This window comes from Cryptomeria japonica, chromosome 5 (assembly GCF_030272615.1).
Source record: "Cryptomeria japonica chromosome 5, Sugi_1.0, whole genome shotgun sequence".
NCBI classification, from domain to species: Eukaryota; Viridiplantae; Streptophyta; class Pinopsida; order Cupressales; family Cupressaceae; genus Cryptomeria; species Cryptomeria japonica.
The window spans coordinates 243,496,819-243,510,623 of NC_081409.1; the positions used below are offsets into that span (position 1 = coordinate 243,496,819).

A 13,805-nucleotide genomic window follows, 5' to 3' on the forward strand; every position below is an offset into this window, starting at 1 on the left:
AACTTTTAACTTTATTTCTCATAAAGTTACCCTAAGATACTGGAATCATGACCTAGGTTTAGGGTCTAAGATTGGGTTTGAGACAGGTTCGGATCTAGGTCCGGTTCGGCCTTGGGTGCGTCGAAGGTTCGAACTCTTTGTGCCAGTTGCCGAAAATTTGTGTGCCCTTCGATTTCTATTTCTATTCGTGCCCTTTCCTCTTCCGTTTTTGATATTTTTGTTCCCATTTGCGATGACATTTTCTTTGTCTTTGTTTAGGTATATAGGTTTCAGTTTGGGTTTGTTTATATTCAAAGTTTGTATTCATGACTATAATAAAATAGGTTTTTTATTTATTTATAACTTTTAAATTTTTAAAATATATATATATATATATATATATATATATAGACACACAAGAAAGTATTGTACCCAAATCAGTAACTTAGAAGTTACCTCGTTTGATTTTTAAGTCACTTTTAGGCCTTGAAAAAGTCAATATATATAAATGGTCACTTTTAAATAAAATAATTAAATTTTAGTTAAACCAAATTTGCTTATAAAATATTAATTTGATACAACTAAATTGAAATAATTATTTATTTCCTGTAGGCTTACCAGCATCCTGGTTAGCCTACGTGTCTCCTTCGACTATCAATCCTAAGAAGGGGACATCACATATTTCTTATGTATTGTTTATTGACTAAGTTACCGGTTCCGGTTCGGATTCAGGTTCGGATTCGGGTACGGATTTGCGGATTCGGCAAAAATAAATAAATTTTGGTACGGGTACGGGTTCGTCCGTACATATATATATATTTTTAAATTTTTTATATATATATATATGTTCAAACTTCAAACATCAAAATTATATATGTTCACAGTTCAAACATACAAATATGAAACATACAATGTAACTTTCCCATACAATGATACATAAATGATAACAGATAAATCATAAATCATAAATCCATAATTGCCAATGCCAATAAATATTTTGATATTGATATATCATAAATCATAAATGTAATATCATATTCATAATTTGCAAAAAAGATAATATTCAAGTTTCAAGTTTCAAAATGTGAAAATGTCATGACACAATAAAGTATAAAATTAAACATTCAAATTACAAGCCATCTATGGGATTTAAATTCCATATTCATCTTCATCTGAAGCATCCAACCCAAGCCCACGGTCATCAAGTGGTTCAAATTCAGCATCAATTGAACCAATATCAAATGGAATGCCACTCCCACTAGCTATGTCTCTCTCAAATTCCATAACCGCCTCGTCTATAGAGACTTGGCAAAGTTGTGCAACTGTAGCATCTAAATCAGCACACTCAAGGGCTAGATCCCAATTCCTTGTTACACCCTCACTATATCCAAGGTCCTTATGTGACAACAAACGAAGGTTGGAGTGTACGTAGACCAAATCCTCAGCTTTCTTTGCACCCAAACGATTACGTTTGACTGAGTGGATGAAGGAGTATGTACTCCAATTCCGCTCAGCTGAAGAAATTTATAAATTAAAAGTTATAAATTTATAAATTTATAAATTAAAATTATAAAATAAAAATATGATAGCATCAAATGGAATTGGAAAACTATAAAAATAAAAAATAAAAAGATACATACTTGGGAGTTAAGTTTAATTGCAAGAGGCCGCAAGTAAACGGAGCCTTGACCATGTACATACCACCACTCATCAGCATCCATCCCATATCTAGCATTAAGAGCTACAACATCATGATTTTTTGCAAATACAAATTGGCCAAACTCCCTCATGACAATATTTCTTGTCTCCTCATCTTGATATATCTTTTTAAAGGCAGCCCTATAGCCAGAAGCAACCTCTGCATCTCTATATGGTGGCACCCTCCTTGGTGTTGCAAACATCTCTGCACTATAGAATTTTGGCGTCAAAGAAAATGCTAAGAGATGTAAGGGGGTGGTCATCTTGTTCCAACAGTCAACAACAATTTTTTGCACAACTTTGAAAAATGTTTCCGTTGGGTCATTTTCTTTTCTATTTATTACTTCTTTTATTTTTTCCACCATGCAATCCATGCCATCATAGATCTCGCCCAAACATGGGCGATCAGTATCAACATACCTGATCATGCTCATGATGGGCTCAGTGAAATTCAAAACATATTCCACATCATCCCACCATTTCTCACCAAGGATCAATGCTCTTACTTTTAGAGCTCTTTCTGTGTGGGACTGCTTCCATACACTCCACAAGCTGTTGATGACCATAGAACTCAAGGCGTCTCGCACCTTCAGAAGTTGTCTTAAGATGAGCGTGTGAGATTCAAATTGTGTTTCAGCAACCTAACATGACATAACAAATACACAACATATATCAAATGCAAGTCTATAAAAAATACAAATTTAAAACTAAAAATTTAAAAAATAAAATTTAAAATTAGTAATTATAAATTACCTTCAACAACTCCAACTTGGAGAAGGTCCTGAAAATGGCTTGTGACATATGATGATTAGTCACAAACATTTGAATCTCCTCGCCCTCCGCATACAGTTTTTTCACCCAATCAATTTGTGTGCCAAGCTTTTGCATGATTAAATTGAGTGAGTGTATTGTGCATGGTGTCCAAAAGATGTGACCATATGTAGCCTCCACTATAGTCCCTGCTGCCCTACAATTTTTAGCATTGTCAATTACAACTTGGACAACATTTTGAGGCCCCACCATGTCAATGCATTCTATCAAGATATTGGCAATGAAACCTGCATCTTTCACTTGCCCCTCACAATCCACTGCTTTCAAAAACATTGCCCCTTTAGGACACACTGCTATAACATTGATCAATGGCCTATTTTTACAATCTTTCCATCCATCAGAAACAATGGTCACACCTGTTTCCTGCCATGTATCTTTGATGACCTTCAATTGTGACTCTACGGATGCTTTCTCCTTTGCCAATAAGGTGGTTCTCACCTTTTCATACCCTGGACAAACATAATCAGAAGGTGTATTGCAAAGAGTACGCACCATGTCCCGAAAGTAAGGTGATCTAACAAGGTTGAAAGGAAGCCCATTGCCATAAAGGCAACATCCAATTTTGGAATCTGCAATCTCTCTCAATTCATTTTTGAAGGCAAAATCCAATGGGCCTCTTTTCCGTGAAGCCACAACATTTTGATTCTCTACTGCATCAACTGGTGGGTTTTGCATGAAAGGATGTGAACCAGCTGGTCTTGTGGAGCCAATGCTACTAGAAGGCCTTTTAGACATTGAGCTTGGATGGACAAGAGGATGATCAGTCTTTGCTTTGCTACTTCTCCTATCAGCTTCCTCGTGTTCTCTAATATATCCCAAAACTAGAGCTTTTGACAGCCCCTTGCCATCTGATCCCTTACAAAATTTTATTTCACTCCCAGGGATGAAACAAAGGTGGCCTTTCACTAGAAAGTATGAGCTGGTATACTCAGTGCCACAATGGTTGCATTGCCAAACAAAACCCCCCCCACCAGACACTGGCTTGATCATTGTTGTATAATGCCAAAGTGGTGAATCTTGATCAATTTTAAAGGGGGTATTTTCAGTTCGGACATTTGCAACTGAACTAGAGCTTGCACTTGCACTTCCAGTTCCAGCCATTATGTATGATTATATGAATAATTCACCTAAAATGAAAAGAGAACGCACAACATTATTGAAAAAAATTATTAAAATTTCGGTGTTATAACCCCATACTATGCATACAAAGTGTAAAAAAATATACAAGACTTCTTTAAAAAAAATTTTAAAAACTTTTAAAAACTTTTTAAAAAAATTTAAAAATTTGAAAAAAACTTGGAAAAATTCTTGAAAATTTGAAAAAAATTCAGATTCACTTACCTTTAATGGCTAAATCTTTCTTCTCTAGTGATTCCTATGCCTTTGATGCGTGTCTCACACCTTCGTAGTCGTCACCTTCGAAGAAAAATACAAAAACTAAGAAGCCTCATTGTAGAGAAAAAATCTTTAAAAATGCAAGTAGAATAGGTTGAATGCATGTTTTGATGCATGAAATGCATCATAGAGGGGCGGATTAGGGTTTAGATGTAAAAACAAGATTTAAAAAATTGTTTTTTAATTGTTTTTAATTGCTTTCTAACCCGTGGGCCCCGTTTTTGGGAACCCACGGGCTTGGGTTCACCCGGGTCCTCCTGGTTCGACCTGGGTCCCACCCGGGTCCTGCCCAAGCGGCTGGGTTCCCTGTGGGTCCAGCCCAGCCGCCTAGGCAGGACCCGGGTGGGACCCAGGTTGAACCAAGCTCGGACCAGGACCGGGCACGGACCAGGACCAGGACCCAGCCAGTTTTGGCAAGAACCGGTATCACAGTTTATTGATATATACTTATGCATCTCTTTGTTCAGATATGCTATAGATACTTATTTATGTATTTAATATTTTTAAATTGTTTTGGGAATTCATGATATGGTTACTTCCTTTTTTTGTACTATAGCTTTTTACCTAATTGTGCACCTTTTAGGCTTGTTTTGGGTCATTTTTAGCTAAGTTGTAGGGTTCGCTGGTCTAAGGGCTTGGTATTGGTCCGGTTCAGCCTGGGTTCGTACCCAGGCGAGCTTGTTTGTCCGGGACGAACCCTGGGCGAACCTAGACGCTTGGGCGCCCAAAAAAAATTTTTCATTTTGCAATCAGCCACTTGAAATCTAACAGTACCTCAAAATCTTACAAATATGTCTCTAACTCGATTGATAGCATTAAATTTGTGATGAGGATTGGATTGTAAAGGATGCATGCATAACCATGTTCAAGTGCAAAGGACGCATTTTCAAGTTACAAAACACACCCAGTTTGATCAAGGTGTTGAATACCATCAACATGCACCCTTATATTTAAACAACCTTATTGCTTCTTACCACAACCACAAGGTTTATAGTTAATCTTGTATACCCTCAATCCTCCAAAAGTTTGTTTTTGTCGTACTATATACCAAAAAGTGACAGAGGAGACTCCAAAATGTTTTTGATTAAGGAAAACCAGGTTTTAAGGGACCCGAAACCCACTTACATATCGAAAAGAAAAGCATTAGAGAAACAACAGAAGACAAAACAAAGAGAGAAAGGCTGCAAAAGAACAACACAAAAGATAGCAGCCAGAGAAAAGAACAACAAAAGACGAGCGAGAAACTGGCACACCTAAAACATAACTAGAGCCTTTAGGTGAAAATCTTTATGGTCTCCTCAGCATCCCTGACAAGCATCATCATCGCATTTGCTGCCTCTTTAAGGTCTTTACTTTCCTGCACCTGTTGATTACCTTTGGTCTTCAGCTCCAGCTCTTTAGCATTTTGCCTAGTTGTGCGTCTGGAAGAATGTTGGACAGAGCTAGAACCCGGCTCATCATCAACAGTCACAGTGTTTTTATTCTACTTATTCTTCTCCAGGCAAGCAACCGGCACATTTATACTTTGGGAAGACACCTTCAACACAGCCAAGCTATGCTCCATGAATTTCCTCAAAGCACTCTCGGTTTTTTGAATCCTATTGTTTATCAGTTCATTATTAGACTCACCCTTTTCTTTGAGAGTCCTCACCACATCCTCCAGGTGCTTCAAATCTCCCTTTATGATCTCACCTTCCGACCAGTCTAGAATTTCTTTTCATCCTCTGCTTCACTATTATCCTCAGAATTTTCCTCTTTCCCTTTATTATTAATATCCTTAACCACATTATCAATTTTGAGCTCCAGCTCTCTCTGTTTTTCCTGAATATTGGTAATATTATCAACCACCCACTTCTGGAAATTAAACATTTCCAGAGAGCTGTTTCTAGCAGCATTCAGAATAGTATCCGTATCCTCCATGTCCTGGGCAGAATCCTCAGACCTAGGGTTGCCCTCCTCCATATTATTCTGAACCTCATCCCTATTGTTCGTATCATAGGGACTCTCCTTCTCCTCTGACTCATCAAAATCCTCTTTACCCTGCTCATTATCCTTGTCTCCTTCCTCACCCTCCACCTCCTTCTCCTGCTCATTCTTCGCCTCTTTTTCCACCTCCTTCTCCTGCTCCTGCTCAGAATCAGCCATCTCTTCAGCGTCTTCTTCAGCTTTCTTACTAACCCTTGATTTCTTTTTAGGGGGAGGATTGGTAGAATCCTCAGAGATATGGGCATTCTCCACAAAAGGATCATCCTTATTAGCCTTAACTTCATCCTTAAGATACTCATAAATTAACAAAATAAGACCTTGGTGGGCAGTGGGGTAGGAATTGGGTTTCTTAGCATGGTCAGCCAGACTGTCATTAAGGGAGGAGGTTAGATAGAAGGGCAAAGATATCTTAGAGCCATGGCAAAAGTGATTAAGGATAACAAAGTGATAATTATAGACTTTTGAAAACCTACCATTAATAGTAAGATACTCCATTAACACTTTCAACAATTTTTGCCAAAAGGATTTTACCTGGTTAGGGAGATAATAGGAAATATTGTCCTTTTTGGGAAGACGAGCCCTTTCTTCTTCATTCTTGGGGTAATTTTTGATGGCTTCCACCGAGAACTTACGATCTCTATAAAACTTGATGTCGTCCTTCTGCAAACCAGTCACCTCAGCCACCAAATCTTCATCCACTCATCTTCATCCACTCTCCAGGTCTGACCAAACAGAGTAACTCTATTATTTTTCCAACCCTTGGCAAAACCACGGGAAACGGACTTCTTGCTCCCATGCAATTTCTCCATATAATCAGTGAAGCCGTTTTTATGCAGCCTTCTCCAAATTTTCCTTTCACCCTTCCAACTTTCACAGCTGGTGGGCTCGTTACGGTTGAGATTTCCTCCCATAATGTAGTAGATGTTCAAATCGAAACCCTTAGGGGAGCACAGGCTGACCAGAAGCTGAAATCGAAAACCAAGGTAATTTTCTTGTTTTTCAAGTAGCCCTTTAAAACATGCAAATTAACCCAGTACTTAATATGATAAGGCCCTTCACACCTATACTCATTAGCGTGACGCTTGAGACAGGTCATCATCTGAAAGTCCACCTCACTCCAAACTCTATCATTGAAGGCCGAACCAAAGGGTAATAATGAGATTAATATGTACCATTGATTCTGTCTTAAAATAATTGCTCTCGGACTTTGTTCTTACTTGATGACTCTCCGATATAATTAGCATCTTCTGCTAAAATGACCCCCTCATTGGCTAACAAATCGGTTACCCTATTACCTTCCCTAAAGGTATGGGTAATAAGCACACTATCACAGGCATCTAACATTTTTTTAGCCTTATCAATGATATTTTGGATATTCCAAGAAGGGGAACTAATCCTTTAATAGCCTAAATTATATTAAGGGAATACCCCTCCAGCCAAATTCTTTTAAAATTGAAGCCCTGAACAAGCTGAAGACATGTTAACATTGCCAGAGCTTCTGCAACATGGTTGTTTTGAATTCCAAAGGGAGAAGCAATCACAGCAACACAAAAGCCATAAGAGTTTATGATAACACCTCTCCCTCCAGCATTACTTGGATTTCCTTTAGCTGCACCATCAAAGTTCACCTTCACCCAATCATGAGGGGGGAACCTCCAAACCACATTATCTCTTCTACTTTTCAAATCAGACTTCCAAACCTTATTCATTAATTTCCATTCTGTTAGAATCCTTTTCTCATTATCATTCATATCAATATAACTACACTGCTTGTTACTTTTGTGAATGGTGTTGGTGTTTTCTTTAATAGCCCTACAAATCTTTTCATATACCACCTAAGAAGAACACTTAGTCTCCCTAAAAATTCTATTGTTTCTCTCCTTCCAAATATGCCAACAGGTCATAGGAAGAAAAAAGGACCAAAGGGTCCTAATGATGGGAAGCTTAGTAGGGAAAATCCAATGCCAAAGGACTTACTTAAAACTATTCTGCATAACCCAATCAACTTTCCATTGCATCCACACTTTACCCTAGATTTCCCAGGTAAAAGAACAATGAATGAACAAATGATCCACAGACTCGGCCTCTTTCTGACATAACTCACATCTATTAGGGATCATAAATCCTCTTCTGACCAAGTTATCAATAGTGAGAATCTTGTTGTGAATTGCAAGCCAGAAAAACATATTAATTTTAGGAATGAGGAATCTATTCCAAACTTTAGTCCATATAGGGTTACAAGCCTGAGTTGATATCTTTTTGTAAGCAGAAGCAACAGTAAAAGTACCCCTAGGATTACTCTTCCATAAGAAGACATCATCTGAATCTTTGCTGACAGAAAAGGACAGCAAATCATGCTGGAGCGAAGAAAATCTAGCATAAACAGCATCAAGTCTAACCCATTTATTCTCCTCCCAATAATTACAGACCATAGAACCAAACCTCCTTTTACAATCTTCAATGATATGGCTGCAATCCTGATTAAAAAGAGGCTCCTCTTTGATCCAGACATCCTCCCAAAATCTGATTTTGTTACCTTTACCAAGGACCCAGCCAGCTCCAGCTTTAGCAACTTCAATAGATTTTATCATACTATTCCATATAAAAGATCCAACAGGGATATCTTCAGAATAGAGAAGGGAATGAATGGGCTGATTATGGATGTATTTGTCTAACCACACCCTACTCCAATCTCTCTTAATACCATATGCCTTCCAAACCTGTTTGGCTAACAAAGCTTTATTGAAAGGTTTAAGGGATTTGATACCTAACCCCCCACTACTTTTAGGATCACAGACTTTATCCCAAGCAACCAAAGCAATCCTTTTCTTATCTTCCACACCAGACCAAAGTTTTTTGAATTCTTTCTAATGCTTCTGCAAATTTGATCGGTATACTAAACAAGCTAAGAGCATAAACAGGCAGATTCCGAAGGGTAGCTTGAAGAAGCTGGAGCTTACCAGCTTGCGACAACATAGAGCCTTTCCATCCAGCCAATTTTTTGTTGAACTTATCAATCAAAGAATTCCATAAAGAGTTTGGAGGAGCCAAACCAAGAGGGAGGCCCAAAAAGTAGAGGGGAGCAGCTCAACCTTACAGCCAATTATGTTAGCAATCCTCTGCTACCTCAACAAGGGGGTGTTTATGAAGTAAATAGCAGATTTCTCCTAGTTAACCTGCTGGCTTGTAGCAAGGGAATAAGAGCTGAGAGCACTTTTGAAGGCAGAAGCTTCACTCATAGAGGAGTATCCCAATAATATAGTATCATCAACAAACTGTTGATGAGTGCAGAAGAAATTAGCTGAAGAGGGTTGCAAACCTTTGATGATCCTTTTCTCCTTCAACTTTTGAATCAATCTACTCAAACATTCCGCCAAAATAGTGAAAAGAATAGGCGAGATAGGATCTCCTTGCCTGAGACCCCTTGAAGATTTAAAAAATCTGGAAGGATATCCATTAACAAGAATAGAAAAATTCGGCGTAGATATCAGCTCTCTAGTGATTTTGATAACCTTCTCATCAAATCCAAAGGCTTCCATGATCCTAAAAAGAATTCCACTAAGGGCTTTAGAATATCCTCAAATTCCCAAACTGGAGCATTATTAATCAATGTGAATGGGCATAAGATCTATTGGTTTAATGATCAGAGAACAACATTGGGGTGAAGAACATTCAAATCAGAATGTTGGTGCCAGATGACCATAGAAAAGCTTAACACAATGCATAGGAGGTGTCAACACAAGTTAATCAAGTTTAATGATCAGAGTACAGTTGGCAGGTAGCAGTGGTTTCCTCTAAGAGCTCCAGTTTGCTAGGTCTTCCTTTAATATAAACATTATTAATTGCAGCTTAGAGCAGATATTTAATTGTTGAAACAATGATACTTGAACTCGATATTATTATTTTGATATTGAACTTGATGAATATCATGTTATGATGCTGTAATTACTAGTTTATGGTGGTTTTGTTGTTTATATGACGCTATGTGACATTCTAATCTTTAATTCATGCTTCTAGGCTGCTTATATATATATAATTTTTTTGTACCAAAAGGAACCCAAACGAACCCAAACCCCTTTTCAGAATTTTGCCAAACCGGCGTACCGGTTCTTCAAACCTGAACCGGAAACTTAGATTTTTAGTAGCAATTTGAAATTTATCCAAGATGATTTTTTGAAAAAGTGCCAACTTCTATAAACTTCAAATGAGTGATAATGTGTGCACAAAACCAAGCCGAGAGTCATGTCTAAGGTGTGGAAGGCTAATTAGAGTTTGGAAGAGAGTGGCACGGGGAAGAATAGAACCAGAGTGCTTCAAAAGATCCCTAAGAGATGAAAACTGCATAGAAAAATTTATCCAAGACGAACTGACAATAATACGAAGGTTTAGACATTGAATTACTTTCAGACCAGAGTTAGGGAAGTGTAAATGTTATTACAAACAAAATATCAAAGTCAACATTTATGGATTATCAGTAATTAATATCTTTCAATGAATATTAAATGCTCAATGACTTTTTTTGATATTTGCTTACGTATCTTACTTTCTTAATCTACCACACAAGTTTAGAGGCAATTTTGCGTTTCCTCTTATATGTGCAAGCTTCTCGATTGCAATTAAACAATTCCCTTTTTTTAATGATCTTTATATGTCACTATTGGCTGTCATATCATGTTTGTTAAAGCACTACTAATGCCATGGCAAAAATAATCAGGTGGGTGTTCACTATGATGGGAAGTTCTATGAATTTGTGCCATGGAATGGTGTTGTTGAGTGGGAAATCTCCCCGTGGGGTTCCTGGGGCATGACTGCTCAAAATGATTTGTATGAGGTGAGGTATGTTTATGATATTTCTGGGACAATTATCTTTTTTCCATTCTCAATCTGCTCATCTCCCAAGGCATTGCTTACTAAGTTACTGTAATGTGTTACAGGTTGAACTAGAAGTGACAACACAATCACCTGGCACAATTTTACGAGCTCCAACAAATGAGGCTGGTTTTGTGCCATTCTGTAAAGATACCTGTTATGGTGATCTTAAATTACAGATATGGGAGCTAACCAGAGATCGTCGTCGAGGCAAGGTGTGTTTAGGTCATTTTCTGACCTGCTCTCTATTTATTAAAATCTAAAAAGTGAAATATAGCATAAAAGAGGGGACAAAGTGTACTATAACTAGAGATCTTTTAGTAGTATTTTGCAGGTTACATTTATTTCACTCTGTAATTCCTCATTTCCCTTTTGCTTCAAGAATCTGATTATTTTATAAGATGTTTTGTCAGGATTCACCTATATTGTTTAGAGTCCATCTTTATTAACTCATATTTCATGAATAGTGGTTCAAAAGAACCCATCTTACATGAGCTTCAATGATTCACTTAGCACTCAGTACATTTAGACGATGCTCATAGGGGTGAAGCATTGGAACTTCCTGGGAGGTGAACCATCTCACTGTTACTCTTACTCGCACATGCTTAACCATTGAATTACCCCAAGATAAAGTCTGCTCAGCTTTCTACCCCATTTGCAAAATGTATTTCTAACATATCATATCTTAAAGAAAGTTGCCACCAATTGAACTTATAGGTAAAAAACAATTCACGGCAACATAGATGTTAAATGTACGTACAAAAGCTTAAAGGCAGTATAGACAGACTTTTATGGCAGTATGCTCTAGCCTCTAACAATTAAAATATTTCACAGCAATCAATGGTATGCAGGAAGCTATAATTCTGCTTAAATTAGCAAGGTAGTAACAAATTTTGGTATGTTGATCGCTAATTTAATAATTTCAATTTCAATTTAACAAATAATATTTTATATTTTTGAATGGTCTCACTTGGGTAGATACATCTCAAAACTTTTTTGTTTCATCCTCAAAGAAAGAATGTGATTATAGTTGCAAGTTGAAACCTTTTATTAGTATCTGGTTTTTGCTCTGAGATAAAAGAAAGGCCAGAGACAACATCATCATCAAGCCATTTATCTAATGATGTGTCCTTTATGTAGGTTATTCTTAATGGAACTAGTGATTTGGCAGCTGCAGAAGTGGGTGGAGGACCATGGTACAGTACTTGGAGGAAACAAAGCTCATCACCCGCGCTAGTGAAACCACTCTTGGGTCTCTCATTAGACGTGGAGGAGCTATACAATGCAGCTCCGATATTGAAGCCACCTGGTCTTTAGAGTGTAAATTGTTTCTGTTTCAATTTTGTGGTCATTGTAATAGGAAGTTTGTTAATTTCCCATTTGGTCCTATGAATTGATGAAACCATCCCTCGGCACATTGGCTGTGGTCTGTGCTTTTTTTAAATTTCTTTTATATATTATACATTTAGGTTTTTTATGGGGCCATGTCATCAGTAGCATTTTTTTGTGAAATAACCAACATATATGCTAGATAAATGCATTGTTCTAACCAGAAGTGTTGGAGAAGGCAGAATGTGATCCTTTTTGCAGCTCTGCGGGAAACTGTAAGTTTTGTCATGGAAAACAAATTTGATAATTTATTATATTTCACAGCATTTCACTGGGATGCTCTAAAATTTATTTTTATTAGATTGACAGGATATTGCTGACTGCAACTTATTCCTGCACTCTAGACTTGACTCGACAGGTTGAAGAATCAGAGCAGACTTGACTTTCGGAAAAGTAAATCATGAAATGACTAGGTAGAGAGTTAAATCTAGTTGTTTCCAAAGAGAATAGGTGCAAACTTGGGAGTACTCTGATCCTTGTGGAAAGTGTTGTATCTGAGTTATATGGTCAGTGACTAAACTTTTAGATTCATTAATTCTTGTCTTAGTCTATGGAGTATGGATATAAATTTAAGGTTTTCCTTCAGCATAGTTACCAGATTTGACTGTATCTGACTGAATCGGAATTTTCTTGATAGAGCAATACGATTATTAGTTTTCCAATTTATAACCTTTTTATTTACAGATCGTTTTTATGTAGTTAGGAAAAGAAAAAAAAATTGAATCTAAAATTACTATTTGAAAAACAACAATTCAGATGGATGCTTTGAAAAATCTTTTAACAATAATATACGTATTTTTTTATATTTTCTGTATGATAACTCTTTTCGATGCCAAAATTCAAATCTTTTCTCTTCTCCCATATAAACCTTGAGCTCTAAAGCTGTTACCATGCTCCTTTTAAGTTCCTCATGATGCTGACTAAGCATTTATATCTGATGTAATTATTTAAGCTATTGCACTCAAGGTTTTGTATGCCAGTAATTATAGGAATTCTTAGATGAACAACTACTTTTTTTTTTTAATTTTATTTATTTATTTGGATATATCTAATTTCATACATATTAATTTGGATCTATTTAAATAACTGGAAATTGATCTAAACAAATTAGATCTAGAATGAACCTAGTACATGTGTCTCTTCTCAAATTTCTCATACACATACCAACAAATGCCCCTTCTACAAGAAAATCAAAGTACAACAACTAATACATCAATATCATCAAAATAAATCGTAAAAATTCAAATTAAAGACATCTTGAACATAAAGGACATTCATGACACTCTAAAGACAAGCAAAATCAATCTTATGATCACCAACAAAATTGTCGTCACCAACATTATTATCAACATCATTGTTATTATCAACAACATTGTCATCACCAATTGTAGCTTCAACAATACACAACATAGCCTTATAAAGGGCATCTAGCTCAATCTTTGTCAAAGATGTCTCAATTTCAGTAACTAAAGAACCATTAGTTGTCTTCCTAGGAACACTTCAAACAAAGGGCTAACAATACATAACATGGGCTTTTGCACTTTCTTCTATTGAAAACAAAGAGAAGAATCATGAGTATGTTGACCACATAAAGAATAAGTTTATAGATCAAAACAAGAAATTGTTGTATGACCATGACAACCATATTAAGAACACAA

At 36.7% G+C, this 13,805-nt stretch overlaps 1 protein-coding gene across 1 annotated transcript in view; it reads left to right on the forward strand.

The window, feature by feature from the left end:
• The window catches only part of LOC131028826 (probable tocopherol cyclase, chloroplastic), a 284,943-nt gene extending 272,134 nt beyond the window's left edge, over nt 1–12,809 (forward strand). Inside the window, 3 exon segments of the mRNA XM_057959174.2 lie at nt 10,604–10,720; nt 10,824–10,973; nt 11,899–12,809. Coding sequence (XP_057815157.2) covers nt 10,604–10,720; nt 10,824–10,973; nt 11,899–12,075 — 444 coding nt within the window. The 3' untranslated portion in view covers nt 12,076–12,809.
• The last annotated feature ends 996 nt before the right edge of the window (nt 12,810–13,805 follow it).